Source organism: Talpa occidentalis, unplaced genomic scaffold (assembly GCF_014898055.3).
Source record: "Talpa occidentalis isolate TD23 unplaced genomic scaffold, MPIMG_talOcc4v2.1 talOcc4.2, whole genome shotgun sequence".
NCBI lineage: Eukaryota > Metazoa > Chordata > Mammalia > Eulipotyphla > Talpidae > Talpa > Talpa occidentalis.
In genome coordinates this window covers 46,951,719-46,969,652 of record NW_023602073.1, presented here as the reverse complement: position 1 = coordinate 46,969,652, position 17,934 = coordinate 46,951,719, and the positions used below count along the sequence as shown (strand labels likewise).

Genomic DNA, 17,934 nt, shown 5'->3' with positions numbered 1-17,934 from the left:
TAGTTTAAAGAAAAATTTAAAGAATGCTGTTAGATTTACAGAAAAGTTGCAAAGGTAGTAGGTTCTGTTAGGGGGAGAGGATGTCCTGAACAAAAGCCACAAATAGGTGTTATGGTCCCCACCCCGACCCCAGACCAGAGAGATCCAAGACACCAAGGGCTGCTAATCCCACCCAGGACTCCAAAAGAAGAAAACAGGGCAATCAAAACGAGAGTTAAACAGGTACTTCTCTAAAGACACACATGTGGCCAATATGTACATGGATAAATGTTTATCATCATTGCTGTCAGGAAAATGCCAATTGAAACGGGATACCCCCTCACACCTGTGACAATGACCCAGTGTAGGGGGCGGAGGAAAAGGAGCTCTGATACATTGTGGGTGGGGATGGTGACTTATCCTGTTAGCGGGCAGAACAAGGGGTTCCCCAGATCCTCAAACCTGATCAATCTAAGTAGGTACTGTCATCGGTTATATAAAGACAAATCATACTATAGTGTATAAGACCTTTAATAGAAAAGAATGATAATATAATTTGTGTGCAATAGAGAAAGAGAAGATAAAGTATATAGTTAAAATAGTTTCCAAGTGAAACACCCCAAGTTCCCGTCCCCTCATGGGAAATGCCCACCCAAACAGGATTGGCCCCAAGCAGGACTGCTGAGGGCCAAAAGCCTGCCAGAGTCTAAGGCGCCTCTGGTGGGGACTCAGAAAAGGGTCAGGAAGGACCAGGAAAGTCTGGAAGGACAAGAGCAAAATCAAAATCCATAGCAAGTTATAGCAAGTTAAAGGTTGCCATCGTCAGCCTCCCCTGGATCTCTTACCCATGTCTTTGTCTCTTTCAAGTGTTTCTTTCCATGCCCCTGGGTCTCCTCCAGTCTCCTTTCTCCACCTTGTTGCTTCTGCCTCCTCTTTAGCTTCTCATCCCTGGTGGGCTCTGCCCTTCCTGGGGTGGGGCAGGAGAAATGGAACCTTCCTTTTCTATGGAGACCACACTGTTACAGTCCCGCCCCTATGGAGAACAGAATGGGGGTTCCTCAAAATATTCAAAATACACCTTCCACAAGGTCAAGAATTCCATTCCTTGATATTTATCCAAAGGAGGTAAAAACACTAATTCCAAAGGATGTGTGTCTGCTATGTTCACTGCAGCACTGTGCACAATAACCAACTGTGGGAACAACCTAAGTACCCAATGACAAATGAGTGGACAAAGAAGAGGTGGTCGATAGACACAATGGAATACTACTCAGCTGTGAAAAAGACAAAGCCTTAAATTTGCAAAACATGGATTGATCAGGAGGGAATTATGCTAAGTGAAATAAGTTTGAAGGAGAAAGTCAAATACTAGATGATTTCATTCATATGTGGAATATAAAGAAACAAAGCAGGGACAGATAAAACTAAACCAAAACAAACTCTAGAACTATGACTGGAGAATTGACCCTATGGGTGAGGGAGGGTGAGAGCAGGAAACAAAGAGGGAAGAGAGCCTCATGGACTATGGTGGAGGACTGTGGGTGCCCTGAGGTGGGTGTGATGTTGTAACAAACATCTGAGAAGGGTGACCCTGTGCCTCTGAACACATGCAGTGTGTAAACTCATGTTGCCTCAATAGAAATAATACAGTAATGAGAGAAAAAAAATTAAAAAAAAGGTACATTGTCTCCATCAGTCACTGACCTCAGGACTTTGCCTTCGCCTCCTCACTGTCATGCAGGCTGAGGGGCTGGTTTCCCACAAGGTCAGAGGCAGGAGGTGCAGGGACTCCTGGGGCTGCTCAGACACCACTGAGTAGAGACGCTGCAGAGAGGGCGGCTCTGATAGGGAACCAGAGACAGAGGGTCAGAGCAACCCCAGTGCTGAGTGAGGATCTGGTTCCCAAGGAGAGGGGAGTGTGTGTGTGTGCGTGTTTAACAGGAAAGACAGGGCACACAACATAGACAGTGGGAGGACAATCAAGCCCAGCATAAATGAGTTCAAATCCCACAAAGAGCAAAGAACTTCAGGACAACACCTAGATGGCAAAAATTCTATCAAGAAGCTATTTTTGAGCAGGTCTTGAGAAAGCAAAGGATATGAAGAAGAGGAGGAAGTTTAGAAATATGTCTTGGTTGAACTGAGCTGGAAGGATCTGGGTAGGACCCCACTCTGGGCCCCTTGCTAGGACGTGGTGGCTCCCGCTCCCCTGACATCTCCCTCCCCCAGTCCCCAACATCACTTTAAGCTCGCCTCCTTTGGGGTCATTGTAGAAAACACACTGGCCTCAGAGTCAGGGAGCTCCAGCCTGGCACCCCTCTGTTTCCCAGGGGTCACTGGCTCCGTGGGCTGCAGCTACTTTCTCTCTAGACCAGAGCTGGAGGGAGTCCCACAGGGGGAAGGAGGAGTGTGTGCCCTGCTGGTCTGGTCCAGGGATGGATTAGCCCAGGTCACCCCAGTTACTGAGCTGAGCCTTTGTTTACATTCCAGGGAGGGAGGGGAGAGATGGGGCAGCATCAACCTCAGTTCCTGGAGGAAGGTGTAATGTTAGAGTGGGTGAAATTATTGTTTCTTTCTTATTTTCTCATTATCACGATCCACTGGACAACAACCAGAGTGAGGGTTGGATCCTCTTAGTGATGGGCACCCACTACCTGCCCAGGCAGCCCTTTTATTGTTAATCTTATAAAAAAAAAATTCCTCCTAAACAACACACAAAAATAAAAGGCCATCTCTCTAATGAACACTGATGCAAAAATCCTCAATAAAATTTTAGCTAACAGAATCCAACAATGTATCCATAAGACAATTCACCAGGACCAAGTAGGATTTATTCCAGGGACACAAGGATGGTTCAACATCCAAAAATTGATCAAGGTAATCCAACACATCAACAAAAAAAAAAAATCATAAAAACCACGTGATAATGTCAATAGATGCTGACAAAGCTTTTGACAAAGTACAACACCCATTTATGATAAAGGCCCTTGAAATTCTCGGGATACAAGAAACATACCTCATATTCTTGATCCAATCATCTATTTTTGGGCATTTGGGTTATTTCCAAAGCTTAGCTATTGCAAATAGTGCTGCTATAAACATAGGGGTGCAGGTGCTCTTTGGAATTAATGTTTCTTTGGGTTAATACCTAGGAGTGGGATTTCTGGATCATATGGAAGCTCTATCTTTAGTAGGTTGAGGAATCTCCACACAGCTTTCCATAGTGGTTGGACAATGGAAAATTGCTCAGCAATCAAAAAAGATAAACGGGCCTCCCCGATGGTACAGTGGTTGAGCACTGGGTTGCGAAGCTGCCCGCAGCCTTTGCAGCACCGGTTCAATCCCCAGCTGCCGGCGAGGGTCCCACATGGTGCGCAGATCTCTCCTGCTGCCTGCTGCTCCCATCAGCAGTGTACTTCGTCAGTCTGCCTGCTCTGCTCCCCACTCTGTCTCTGGTGAATTCTCTCACCCTCCCATACTTCTGACTGTACCCAGTGCTCAGTAAAATAAGCCAGAAAGGAAAAGAAAAATACTGGATGGTCTCACTCATAGCAGGAATTTAGAAAACCTAAATAAGGGACAAGGAAAGAGAGTAACTATAAGAAAGAAATAATCAAAATCAACAAACAACTATGAACCAGAGACACACTATGGGGGGGAAGGGAAAGGAGGGATTGGGGTCAAAATAAGGGGGGTGGAATTGTATGGGGAATATAAAAATAAAAAAAATTAAAAAAAAAAAACATACCTCACCATCATAAAGACCATATATGACAAGCACATAGCCAATATCATTCTCAATGGTGAAAAGTTGAAAACATTTCCATTAAGATCTGGAACAAGACAAAGATGTCCACTCTCACCACTGCTCTTCAATATAATACTGGAAGTCCTAGCCAGAGCAGTAAGACAAGAGAAAGACATACAAGGAATCCAAATAGCCAAGAAGGAAGGAAAACTACCACTATTCACAGATGATATGATAATATACATGGAGAACCCCAAAATGCCACAGAAAAATTAATCAATTAGTTTAGTAAAGTAGCAGGATACAAAATCAACACACAAAAATCAGGAGCCTACCTATACAAAAACTATAAATCTGAAGAAGAAGAAATCAAGAAAACCATCCCTTTTATTATTGAAACAAAAAAAAAAAAATCAGATGCTTGGGAAGAAACCTAACAAAAGAGGTAAAGGATCTATACAAAGAAAACTATAAAACTGTTAAAAAGAAATAGAAGAAGATACACAGAAATGGAAAAACATCCCCTGCTCATGGATTGGAAGAATTAACTTTATCAAAATGGCCATCCTACCAAAAGCAATTTACAGATTCAATGCTATTCCAATAAAAATTTCAATGACATACTTCAAAGAAATAGAACAAATATTAATGAAATTCAGATGGAGTCACCAAAAACCCTGAGTAGCCAAATCTCTCCTGAAAAAAAAAAAAGAAGGGAATGGAGGTATCACACTCCCAGACTTCAGAGTATACTACAAAGCCATAATCATCAACACTGCATGGTATTGGAACAAGAACAGACACACAGACCAATGGAACTGAATAGAAAATCCAGAAATACACCCACAGATTTATGGCCAACTAATCTTCGACAAAGTAGCAAGAACTATACATTGGAGAAAAGAAAGTTTGTTCAATAAATGGTGCTGGGAAAACAGGGTTGCTACATGCAAAAGAATGAAGTTTGACTACTAGCTCACACCATGCACAAAAACGAAGTCAAAATGGATTAAAGAACTAGACATAAGTCCTGAAACCATAAAATAGATAGAAGGAAATACAGGCGAAACACTACATGACATACACCTCAGTAACATCTTTAAAGACACATCACCCAAAGCAGTGATAGTGAAGGCAAAGATAAACAGCTGGGACTACATCAAATTAAAGAGCTTCTGTACAGTCAAAGAGACAGTAACCAAAACAAAGAGACACCCCACTGACTGGGATAAAATTTTTGCACATGGCACTAATGATAAAGGACTGATCACAAAAATCTACAAAGAGCTGATGAGACTCAAAAACAACAAAGAAAATAACCCAGTCAAAAAATGGGCAGAAGAGCTGCCCATTTCTTTTAACAGTGAAAAGAAACTTCTCCAAAGAGGAAATGCAAATGGCCAACAGGCATATGAAAAAATGTTCAACATCTCTTGTAATCAGGGAACTGCAAATCAAAAGGACAATGGGATGCCATCTTATACTAATGAGAATGGCACATATTAAAAAAACTAGTAACAGGGCCTCCCAGGTGGCACAAGGGGTTAAGCATCGCACTATGAAGTGATCCGCAGCCTCTGCAACACCAGTTCAATACACGGCTGGCCAGAGAGAAACCCACATGGTTTCTCGCCTGCTGCTCCCCTCAGGAGTTCACTTCGGTCAGTCTTTCTGTTCTGTTCCCCACTCTGTCTCTGGTGAATCCTCTCACCCCCTTCATCTCTGGCCTGCCCCCCAGCTCTTGTATGCATAAATAAATAAATCTTAAAAAAACCCCAAAAACTAGCAACAACAAATGTTGGCAAGGATGTGAAGAAAAAGGAACTCTCCCGCACTGCTGGTGGGAGTACAAAACACTTTTAAAAGAAATAGGAGAAGACATCAAAATGGCCACTCTACCAAAACCAATTTACAGATTCAGTGCAATTCCAATGAAAATCTCAATGACCTTCTTCAAAGAAATGGAACAAATATTGATGAAATTCATATGGAACCACAAAAACCAAAAAAGCAAAAAACCCAAATAGTGAAAGCTCTCCTGACTAGCAGGGAGGAGAATAGAGGCATCACACTCCCAGACTCCACACTATACTACAAAGTTTTATAATAAAAGCAGCATAGCATTGAAACAATAACAGACACACACACCAATAGAATCAGAAGGAAAGCCCAGAAATAAAACCACACTAATCTATGACAAAGGGACAAAAAATACCCAGTGGAGTAAGGAAAGCCTTAGCAGCAAACGGTGCTGGGAAAACAGAACTGTCACATGCAGAAGAATGAAATGAGATTACTACCTAACACCACACAAAAAAATCAACTCAAAATGCATGAGACTTGAATGTTAGTCCTGAAACCATAAAACTAGATAGAAGAAACATTGGCAAAACTCTCTGTGACATAAACATCAGAAGCATCTTTGAGGACTTCTCTCCAGAAACATGGAAAACAAAAGAGAAGAGAAACAGCTGGGACCACATCAACCAAAAAGTTTCTACACAGCCAAAGAGACAGTCAATAAAAAGAAGAGACACCAGATTTAATGGGAGAAAATATTTTCACATCATACAACTGATAAGGGACTGATATAAAATATCTACAAAGAGCTAACACAACTCAAAAAAAAAAAAAAAAAACCCAAGCAAACAACCCATTTATAAAATGGGCATAAGAGCTAAAAAGACACTTCTTCAAAGAGGAAATACAAATGGCCAGCAAGAATAAGAAAAAATGTTCAACATCACTTATAATCAGAGAAATGGAAATCAAAACCACAATGAGATACCACCTTGCATCTGTGAGAAAGGCCCATATTAAAAAAAGAAAAAACAAAACAACAAAGCTAGGGACAACAAATGGTGATGAGGATGTGTGGAGAAAAAGCTGTTTTCTTAAACTGCTGGTGGGAATATAAACTGGTGCAACCACTGTGGAAAGCTGTGTGGGGATTCCTCAAATTATTAAAAACAGATCTATTTTATGACCCAGCAATTCCACTGCTATGAACTACCCAAAACACAAAAATACTATATCAAAAGGAAGCCTGCACTCCTGTGTTATTGCAGCACTATTTACAATAGCTGAGATATGAAAATTACCCAAATGTCCCAAAACAGAGGAATGGATCAAAAAGTTATAGTATATTTACACAATGGAATACTACTCCACTATCAAAAAAGATAAACTCATGCCATTTGTGGCAACATGGATGGAGCTAGAAGGGATTATGCTAAGCAAAATAATTCAGAAAGAAAAACATATAAATATCATTTGGCTTCACTTATATGTGGAATACAGAGAAATCGAACAAAGGGACAGGAAAAAGACAAAACTTACAAGCTGGACATAAATCTAAGGCCTTCAGCAGGTGATAGGGAAAGAGGGTGAAAATGGGAAGCAAGAGCACAGGGGACTGTGATGATGGATCACAGTGGTGGAAAACTATGGGGACTACGCCTGAGAGGAGAATCAAACACTGTACAAAAAATAACAGTGTAAGAAAATAAGTAAATATTTAATTTTTTTTTAAAGAAATGCAAGGAGTCAATCTAAGACAGACCACCACTCTCTGCAGATTCTTGCATTGGGGAGGGCGCCCTGGCCAGGTAGTAGGTTTGTTAGACATTGAAGTCCTCTGGCCCCAGGCTTATGTCCAGATACGATGATTCTGCCCAGCTGGGAGGCCTGGGTCTGCCACCAATGGGGCCCTGGAAACTCCTTCCCTGACCCTTAACCCTTAGGTCAATATTGAAGGTCAAAAAGTTGCTTTGGGTCCAGGATCACCAGGCCTTTAACTTAAAAGTCAGGAGCGCAGGAAGCAAGGCCTGAGGGACCCAGTGGGTATCTCTTGGCCCAGGAAGGGGACTAAGAGAGAAGATACCAGGTTCTGGCTCCCAGATATGGAGAGGGGGTAGGAGGTCACTCTCCGGGCTCCAAAAGGTGGGTGGTCTCACCCTGGGCACCTTGGGTATGCTGTGTGGACACCTGCCCTGGAGCGAGGGGATGGGGAGACACATTCCCTTTTAGGGAGAAGTGAGTCAGAAGTCACTGGCCCTTCTCCTGGCTGATCCCCTTGTGGCCACCTCAGACTCCAGCTCCTTCCACCCCTGCCCTCTGTGCTCCGGAACATGGAGTCCAAGGCCTGGGCCACTGCTCCTGGTGTAGGGGCTCCTGGTGCCTGAGACGGTGTCCAGGGCCTGAAGGCTGTGAGCTGAGATGGGATCAGACTGGGCTGTGAGGTCCCAGCACAGGGAGAGGCTGTCCCCAGCAGGCAACACAGGCCTTGGGCTCCCGCTCTCTGGGCTCCTTGATTCTCCCTGTCACCCCAGCATAAGAGCACTTTGCTCTGCAAGAGGGAGCACTAAATTACCCCCTTTATCTTCCTTTCCCTTTCTTCCCTGTGTGTTTGAATTATACCATCTGTCTGTGCACGGAGAAGGCCTTACACTTAAGTACAGTTTCCCAGCTGATCACAGAGCGGCCACTGTGTGGTTACAGCCCAACTGACAGCAGAGACTCTCCCAGCCCCAGCCAGAGCCCCTGGGCCTCTCCCCACAATGACCAGCCTTCCCACCCAGGTGCTCACTAAGCTGACCCTTCCCTGTCTCCTCCCCCTCCACTCCTGTGGGCCTCCCTCCCCTAAAGCCCCTATTTCCTCCCTCTCCTCACTCCTCCAGGAGCCTCCCCTCTTCCTAGCCCATGACCTTGGGGGGTCTCTCCCCCTGGCCCTCTTCCAGCCCAGCTTAGAGATGGAGGGATTAATGCTGATTCCCTGGAGGAGGAGCCTCCATCCCTGGAGTCAGCAACTGGAACAAGTGACAGGGACTCTGGGTCAAGGTCTCATTCCAGGAGACTGAGGGCACCTGGTATGTTTGTGGGGCCCACCCTGGTCTTTAGAGTCAGCTGTTATGGCCTGGGGATCTGAGCCTGCCTGAACCAAAGTCCGTGGTGATTAGCTGACAGGGACCATCACGTCAGCATGTATTAGGAAACAGGTCAGACACAGAACCTGAAGCTGTATGGGGCTCCCACTTGTGTGCACAACCCTGTCCTTCTGGGATCCCCTGAGAACCTGGGAGATCACAGGGTTCTCTCCTCTGCCCTCAGCCCCGTGGCCACACGGGGGCGCTGCGGCGCTGTCCTAGTCTGGCAGCCAGGGGAGAGGCTGGGTGTGTGTGACTCAGTCTGAGAGGGTGAGTTGGGGCTGAACATCACTGGGGGAGGGGGTGACGATGCCCTGTGAGCAGCCCTGGCACCAGGCTGGGCGGGGGGAGTGGAGGAGAGGAGAGGAGGCTCTGGAGCTGCCCTGTGTCTGAGGTGCCATCTTCTACCCCCACAGCCTCTCTCTGCAGCCCCTTGATGACCACACCCTGGAGACTGCAAAGCAGATGCTATTCCCTTCCACTCCCTGTGCCTTTTCTGAGGGCTACATTTTAATATTTTTATTTTAAAATAATGTATGTAAAAATTGGTACAAGATTCCTGTATATCCCTCACCCTTTTCTCTGTTAACATGGATATCTCTGTCTTATCTGTACAGCTAATGGGGCAATAGTCACGTTATGAATAATCCCCATACTTGATGTGGATGTCATTAGTATTTCTTTTTGCTGTCCCAGGCTCCCATCCTGATGTCACATTAAGTCCCAGTCGTGTCTCCTGAGGCTCCTCTGGCTGAGTCAGTGTCTCAGACTCTTCTTGGTTTTGATGGTCTTGGCATTTAGGGGAGCGCTGCTCAGGTGTGTTGTAGAAGGGCCCTCAGTGTGAGGTTGGCTGACTGGGGTGATGGGGTTGCAGAAAAAACAGAAACATGAAGGGCCCTTCTCAGCACAGCGCCCTGGAGAGTCACCTGCACCTGCTCCTCACTGGTGATGTCACCTTCCCCCCTTGCTGAGGTCGGGTCTCCACTTCCTCCCCGGGAAGATCTTTCTTTCCTGTGTCCCTTTCCACACAGCAGTCGTTGGAAGGCGTCACCATGTGGAGGCCACACTTGAGGGGTGCTCTGCTATAAACATTTGTGTGCAGGTTTTGTGTAAACAAAAGTTTTCAAGTGAGTTGGTGAATACCCAAGAGAGTAATCAGCATGTTTTAGGGTAAATCTGTGTTTCACTTAATAAGAATTTGAAATTGCCAAATCTCTTCCAAAGTGACTATGTGGTTTTGCGTTTCCTCTGGCAGTGAATGGAGGTCCCTGTTGCTCCCCATTCTGGTCAGGACCTGGTGCACAGTGTCCCCCCTTATCTGAGGTTTCAATTTCCAAGGCTTCAGTTTCCCGAAATATCCTAGGTTCAAAGTTTTTTCATAATAAGATATTTAGAGAGAGATCACAATCACACAGCTTTTATTACAGTACATTGTTGTGATTTTGATTGTCCTGTTTTAAAGTTATTGTTATTATTCACATGGTGCCTAATTTAGAAAGTAAATGTATCATATGTATGTACATGCAGGGAAATCTTTGGGTATAGAGGGCTCCATACTATTGGTGGTTCTGGTATCCACTGGGGGTCTTGGAACACATCCCACATGGATGTAAGGGGGTCTGCTGTACTAGATTTGGATTTAAGCCATATAATAGGTGTGTATAGTGTGTCCTTGTTGCTTTAATTTGCACTTGCATTTATATATGTCTTTCAACATATGATGTCATGTTTCTGTTCATATGCCTAGTTGCCATCACTATAGCTTCCTTGGAAACTGTTCAGAGTTTTACTCAATTTTAAAAAGTTATCTGTTCCTTGTTGAATTTTAAGAGTTCCATGCATATTCTAAAACATATATTATATTAGAGTCATATTTTGCAAATATTTTCTCCTGGTCTGTGGCCCCAGCTCTTTTGCAGACCTAACACTCACATAGGTGCATACATAGACTTTCCTGGAAAGAGAAATGAGGAGATGCTGACTGCAGTGGGTTCAGAGTAGAGGAGACTTGGCAGACTGAGGATGCTGTGACTTATGTATTTGTGTATGTTCTTGAGTATTTATGAATCTTCTATGTGTGTGTAAGTAACAAATATTAGTAATTATCAAAATCATTTATTATCAAAAATAAATTGTACAACAATCCCTGACACTATCAAACACTTGGCAGATCCCCCTCAGTCACGTGTTCTCAGGCTCTGACCTTCTACTCCAGGACGCGCCATCTTGTCACTGAATGATTTTGCCTTAGAATTTCCACCTGACCAAGGTGGGCTTGGTGGATGGACACACCTTCCCACCGAAAGAGCTAAAAATGCGAGATATGTGTGAGATACAAAACAATTTTATTAAAAGCATTAGAACTTACAACATAGTAATAAACACCCAGAAGAGAAGGGTGAGACCCTGTATGGGCCCCACAGAGAACAGCATCCTGAGGAGGGAGGAAGGAGTGTGAGGGCCCTGCCCAGAGCAGACAGGAAGCCCAGCTCTCAGCTCTGCACTGAACCTGATGACCAACAACCATCGTCCCTTTCAAAATTTAGGAAGACCTGGTATAGTCTGCCTATGATGCATGTGTGCATATACATACATAGATATAGTAAAGTCCTTAGGATATAGTCTGTGTTCACGATAAAAAATATAAAATGTTACAAACAAAGCATTTTCAGACCAGGAGGGAGTAAAAAAAGTCAGCTGTTGCTCACACTGAGAAACAGAAAAACATTGAAATGAGGCCCCAAGTGTGGAGATGACTCATCATTGTCAACCTTCCCCAGGCAGGGCCAGCACCTGAGCCCAGAGGAGAAGGGCTGCACAGGAGGGAGCAGGAGGGAGGGAGCAGGGACGTGGACAGAGTCCACCCTGTCCAGTGTGAAGAGCTGTGGGGTCCTGGCCAGGGAGGCTCAGGAAAGCAGGGAGCATCTCCTCAAGCGTGACAGAAAGAATCTGGACACAAAGTAAACCCAGTTTCTGATGTCATAGAACACATATAAGTCACTTCTGCCACAATCCAAAGTGCTATGTCCCAAGGAAACTAAATTGTGTGAGTGAGGTGAATTAGAGGTGCAGGAGGAGGGCACTACCATCTTTTCTAGAAAAGGTGAATGACAAAAAACTATCATTCTTTAGATTGGTTAACCTGTACACACTTTCTAGACAATGAATGTGAGCTGTTGCTGCACCTCCCCCTGCAGTGACCTTTAGGGTTAACTGTCCCTAGGTCCAGCTGGGCAACCAGCGCGCAGGGGGAGAACAGCATAACACCCTGAAGCAGGGGAAGTACAGGGGAAGTTCCCTGAAAAGACAGAAGCTTATCAAAAGATAACGACCACCAGGAACCACTACAAGAATGCTAAAAATCTTATCCAGTCTTTCTAGAACTATAAACTTTAATCCCTTATTTGTCTTTCTAAACTTCCTTCTTTCTTCTATAAAAGTCATTGCTTGTTATGTAGATCACCTCCCTGATGGTGATAGGCTGAGCCCATGAGCAAGCTGATTTCATTGATATTCATTGTCCCTGTGCTTTTGAAAAACATATATATATTGGTCACAAACTCAAAGAAAATTACACTCAGATTTTCACTCTTGAAGTGTGTCTGTTTGTCATTTCTTTCACCCACGCCCTGACCACCCTGCACGCTTCTCTCAACCCTGAGGTGGCCTCATCATCTACTGCTGTGCTGGTCCGCGGCAAGCTGTCCCTTTAAGAAAATCAACTGAGGGCTTCCCTGGTGGTGCAGTCGGTTGAGCACCTCACTGTGAAGCTGTCTGAAGCCTCTGCATGCAGGTTCGATCCCACCTGGCCAGCGAGAATCCCACAGGGTGAAGCAGACCTCTCCTGTCTTGCTTGCTGCTCCCCTCAGCAGTGTATTTCCTCACTCTGCCTGTTCTGTTCTCTGCTCTGTCTCTGGTGAATCCTCTCACCTTCCCGCATCTGGCCTGTACCTTGATTCTTGTATAAATAAATAAATCTTAAAAAAAAGAAAAACTGACAGTTGATAAATGGTAGTAATTAGCTGCCTTGATAAAGTACAAGCTCCAAGTGAAAACCAGGTAGTGAAAATTGTGTCCCATATGTAAACTTGACAACTTCCAGTAGCCTCTTACTTTTCTTTGAGGATCTTTGGAATGGAAAACATGTATGATTTTCAAAATTTGATTCTTGAATAGTTAACATAAAGATCATATAACCTGATTAAAAAATGCTTCTAAAAAATGCTTTTAAAATCATGTATTAATTCAAGATTAATAATCAGTAGAGGCCTATGGAATTAATATAAGAGAACAGAAAACATTCAGTGATACAGTTCTACCACTCACTTTGCAAATAACATTTAAAAAGCCACCACTTGTATAGTTTCAATTTATTATAGAAGTGGAACAAAATTGAATAGTCACAATTATCTGAAAGGTACTTAAATTGCTATTTTGCTATTTTCACATATTTCGGAGAGGCTGTATCGTTTTTCATTGGCCCACCAAAACAAAAAGTAAATATGACAATCCAACAGTCCTTGAGTGAGACAGAGAAGAAAAATAATTGCAAAAATAGAAGCTCTGAAAGATCCACTCATGACCCTGATTATTTTCATTAAATATAGAGCTGGAGACTAGGAACGCGAAGTCCAATGCACAGACGTTCCGAGGGAACCTGTGCGCCCTGTGCAGCTACTACAACCAGAGCGAGGCTCGCCGCTTATGACCCCCATCCCCGCGAATGGGCGGGGAACCCCAGACCGCGGATCCAAGTGTCACCCCTCGACCCAGGACGAGCCTGAGGGACGTTCCCCCATGCGGTTTCCATTTCAGTTTAGGTTTAATCCCGGCTGGAGGGCGGGCTGGCGGGTGACCCCGGGCCGGGGACAGGCTCTCACACCCTCCAGTGGCTGGCTGGCTGCGACGTGGGGCCAGAGGGGCGCCTCCTCCTCGGGTACAGTCAGGTTGCCTACAACAGGGCCGATTACCTGGCCCTGAACCAGGACCTGTGCTCCTGGACCGCGGCGGACACAGCCGCTCAGATCTCCCGGGGCAAGTGGGAGGCGGCGGGAGAGGCTAAGAGCTTCAGGAACTTCCTGGAGGGCAGGTGCGTGGAGGGGCTGCGCAGAGACCTGGAGATCGGGAAGGAGACGCTGCCGCGCTCAGGTAAGAGGGGCCAAGGGTCTCCCAACCCACTTCAGGCCGGCACCTCGGGGAGGGTGGAGTCAGGGTCACAGCAGCGCCCCCTCTCTGGTCAGGGGAGGAGGAGCCCCCCGGGTTTCCTAATTCCCCAGAGGACCCCACTTTTCCTCAGAACAGTTAAGGAATCCAGTGTCTCCTGAGCCTGAGGGGAGACCAGCCCTGAAATCACCCTTCAAGGAATGTTTTGAACCCGGCAGCCCTCTTGGGAACCATCAGTTTCTCCCTCAGGGTCTTTTTATTGGTCTGAGGACATTTTTCTGATCTGATTCTGCTTTTCCGAGTCCCCAGGTCAGGAGCAAAAGCCTGTGCTCTCCTCATTAGAGAACTGTGTCCTCCTACACAAAGTTGTCTCCCTAATTCTAGAACTTTCTAAGTAATAAGTATTATGCCAGAATCCCCAGACCAGGCTGATTTCTAGATTTTGTGCTTCCTCTTTCCAAACCCCTGCCCTATCCATTCGGAGGATGGTCACAGGAGGGCTTTTCAGGGGTATGAGAGAAAAACCCAAAGTTTGACAGTTCTCACCCTTCTCCTCAGATCCCCCAAAGATACACATGACCCACCATCCCACCTCTGGCCAGAAGGTCACCCTGAGGTGCTGGGCCCTGGGCTTCTACCCTGCGGACATCACCCTGATCTGGCAGCGAGATGGGGAGAACCTGGCCAAAGACATAGAGCTGGTGGAGACCAGGCCTGGGGGGAACAGAAATTTCCAAAATTGGGTGTCTGTGGAGGTGCCTTCTGGGGAGGAACAGAGATACACGTGCCATGTGCAGCATGAGGGGCTGAAGGAGCCCCGAGTCCTGAGATGGGGTGAGGAGGGAACGTGGGCACAGTGCTTCTCAGGGGCATCAGGAGCCTTTCTGGAGTCCTTCAGAGCATGAGGTGGAGGCCTGGGGTTAAGGGTCTCATCTTCTCTTCCCTTCCAGTGCCCCCTCCTCAGCCCACCACCCCTATTGACTCCACCGACCCCACCATGGCCATCATTGCTGGCCTGGTTCTCCTTGGAGCTGTGCTCAGTGGAGCTGCGGTGGCTGCAGCTATGATGTGGAGGAAGAAACACTCTGGTAGGGGAGTGGCGGGGGGGATCTTGTCTACTGGGGACTTTCAGGCCACAGGTAGGACTTGTCTTACCTGGTAATTAGAAGTACCACCCACGCCCTTGAGTTGCCCAGTCTGGAACTGATTGCTAACTCTCTTTTGTAAAGCATTTTTGAAAATGAATCACATTGTTCACTTCAATAATTCTGGTGCTGGGGCCCTGATTCCCGCAAATGGCAGAGGGGAAGGCCCCTGCTGAGGGTACCCCAGCAGGCAGTTGGTCCAGTGCCCTCTCATTTCCTTTCTTCATATTTCCTGGTCTTTCTCTAAGTGTCCAGTCACAGTTCTGGGAACATCCCTGTGGTTCAGACTTGGAGATTCCTTTAAGATGTCATAGCCTGACTCCTCCCTGATCTCACATGATGCGTCTTCCCACAGGAGGACAAGGAGGAAGATACTCTCAGGCTGCGGGTAAGTGTGGATAAGGGGTTTGATTCCTGAGCCCCTGGGGACAGTGTAGCTGGAGCCCATGGGGTTTGGGGGTCACCCACATCAGTCCCTTCTGTGGTCTCATCTTTGTGACTCTGACCAGGTTCTATTTTATTCTCCACCAGGTGGTGACAGTGCCCAGAGCTCTGATGTGTCTCTCAGCCCCTGAGGTGAGACCCTGGAGGCCTGCGGTGGGAGGGACTGGGGCAGAGAGGATGGGACTAGGTTGTAGGGAAGCTGTGAGTGGGACATTCTAAGGATGCAATGGACTATGGAGAATGTCGACACTTACATGTTTCTTTAAATTTTTTTTTAATTAAAAAAAATTTTTTTTAGAAGTGGGGTACAGGCCAGAGTCGTGGGACATAAGAAGATTCACCTGAGAGAGTGGGGAGCAGAGCAGGCAGATGTACTCAAACACACTGCTGAGGGGAGCAGCGGGTGAGATAGGAGAGGTCTGCTGTGCCATGTGGGTCAGCTCCCTGGCTGCAAGGGGGTTGAACTAGCACCTCAAAGGCCGCAGACAGCTTCACAGCTTTGCGCTCAACACAGTGTGCCACCAGGGAGGCCCATTCTTTGGATTTTTTAATTATGATCCTTTTCCTTCACAGTGTGAGCCAGCTGCCAGGTGGGCGTTGAATGATGCAGGATTTCTTCTCACCCCAACTTTGTAACTTCAAGATCCTCTGGTTTCCTTTGCTGAAAAAGGCATCAGAATGTGTTTCTGTTCTTATGGGTGGGGAGACTGGCCCAGCCCTGCCCACCAAGCACCTACCCACACTGACCTGTGTTTCTCCTTGATGATTTTCCTGTTCCAACAGAGGCAGCTTGGTCTGTGTCTGCCCCTGTCTTTGTGTTTTCCTCAAGAATATTAATTACTTCCCACTTAAATAATAATTGAGTTCTGAAATTACTTTTCAGAACTTGCCTGATGGGTTTGGTGGGCTAATAAAAATGATTCCAAAATTTGAGATGAAATAAGTGGGAAACCTTCCAGAATCATTTGTTTGCTGTGCTGAGTCTGTGCAGGTGGGGGCGGGAGAGGCTGTGAGGAGCTGAGGGGGATGGGGCCTGTGTCCACTCGGTGCTCAGTGCGTCATGGGCTTTGACGTGGTCACTCCTCAGGGCTCATCTCTCTGCTCCTTTGTCCTTGTCCTTCAGGAGCACCTGTTCCAGCAGGGCCTGTGATCACAGGGACTCAGAATCCACATGGCCTTGTGCTGTCAAGTCTGGGCAGGGAGTGCTTATGTGGCCAGGTCAGCCCAGGCTCAGCTCAAGGTCTAGACTTTCTATTTATTCCTATTTTGTTTCTTTAGCTCTTTTGCTTTATGCATGTTCTTTCTGATGTTTAGAGGCCAGGCCGATGTCCTCTTGGTCACTGTCTTTGACAGCAGCAGGAGCATTTGTCATTGTCCCCACAAGGCCCAGGGTGTCCCCTGCACACAGGAGTTTGGTGAGGTGGATTTCTGATCTTTGGCCTCATTTAGCACTTTCTTCTGGATTATTCTTTCCATCTCTTCCAACAAAATCCTGGTATTACTAGAGAGGAGGGTTTGATAATTTCCTGATGGATTTAGATAAGTTCCTGATAGATTTCTGTTTTTCTCTACAGCTTCTCCCTATAGCCCTGCCCTTAAATGTAGTAACCCCAGTGCTGGTGCTAATTGAGACCCATTAGTTGATGGAGTCAGTTACCTTCATAGTTGACCAAAAAATAGGACCCATAAGCCTAGGAACCCGGACCTCCCTGGTGGCCCAGGGGTTAAGACTCAGTGCTATCACCTCTACACCCTGAGTTCAATCCCCAGCCAGGGAGCTACCCTCATATGGCACAACAGACCTCTCCTGTTTCCCTTGCCGCTCCCCTTAGCAGTGTATTTCAGTAAATCCACCTGTTCCGCTCCCCCACTCTGTCTCTGGTGAATCCTCTCACCAACCCCAACATCATACTTCTGACCTATACCCTAGTTCTTCTACACAAAAATAAATAAATCTTAAGCAAAAACCTACGAACCTCTTTTCAAAAAAATACACCTGTGTAATGTGCCACATTAGTAAAGACACTGTCTGTAGAACAGGGAGGTGCTGTGCGCTTATGACACAACTGATAACTGTTGCACTGGATGTGTGACTGTTTATGCAACTAGGAAACCTCAGTGAACTAAAAACATGCACAACTTGGGCATTCCTGGTGGCGCAGGCGGTTGAGCACAGCGCCGTGAAACTCTCCGCAGCCTCTGCAGTGGTGGTTCGATCCTGGCCGGCTGGGGAGATGCCCACATGGCGCAGCAGACCCCTCCTGTCTCACCCGCTGCTCCCCTCAGCAGTGCATTTCTGTCGTCTACCTGTTCTGTTCCCCACTCTGTCTCTGGTGAATCCTCTCACCCACCTGTGCATCTGGCCTATGCCCCTGTTCTTGTATAAATGGATGAATCTAAAAAAAAAATAAAAAAAAAATAAAACCATGCACAACATGTCCTAGTAGGGAGGGGAGACTGGGGACAGTGTGACAGTAAATCAGACAGAAAAACATGTGTTTCTGGTTAGAAGTGGGGAGTGGGGAAGGGA

At 46.1% G+C, this 17,934-nt stretch overlaps 1 protein-coding gene across 1 annotated transcript in view; it reads left to right on the top strand.

Moving 5' to 3' along the window:
- Nucleotides 1-16,439, top strand: part of LOC119251331 (class I histocompatibility antigen, Gogo-B*0103 alpha chain-like) — a 36,937-nt gene extending 20,498 nt beyond the window's left edge. The window contains exons 2-6 of the mRNA XM_054698126.1: nt 13,525-13,800; nt 14,766-14,903; nt 15,316-15,348; nt 15,492-15,536; nt 15,978-16,439. Coding sequence (XP_054554101.1) covers nt 13,525-13,800; nt 14,766-14,903; nt 15,316-15,348; nt 15,492-15,535 — 491 coding nt within the window. The 3' untranslated portion in view covers nt 15,536; nt 15,978-16,439. The remainder of the gene's footprint in view (nt 1-13,524; nt 13,801-14,765; nt 14,904-15,315; nt 15,349-15,491; nt 15,537-15,977) is intronic.
- The last annotated feature ends 1,495 nt before the right edge of the window (nt 16,440-17,934 follow it).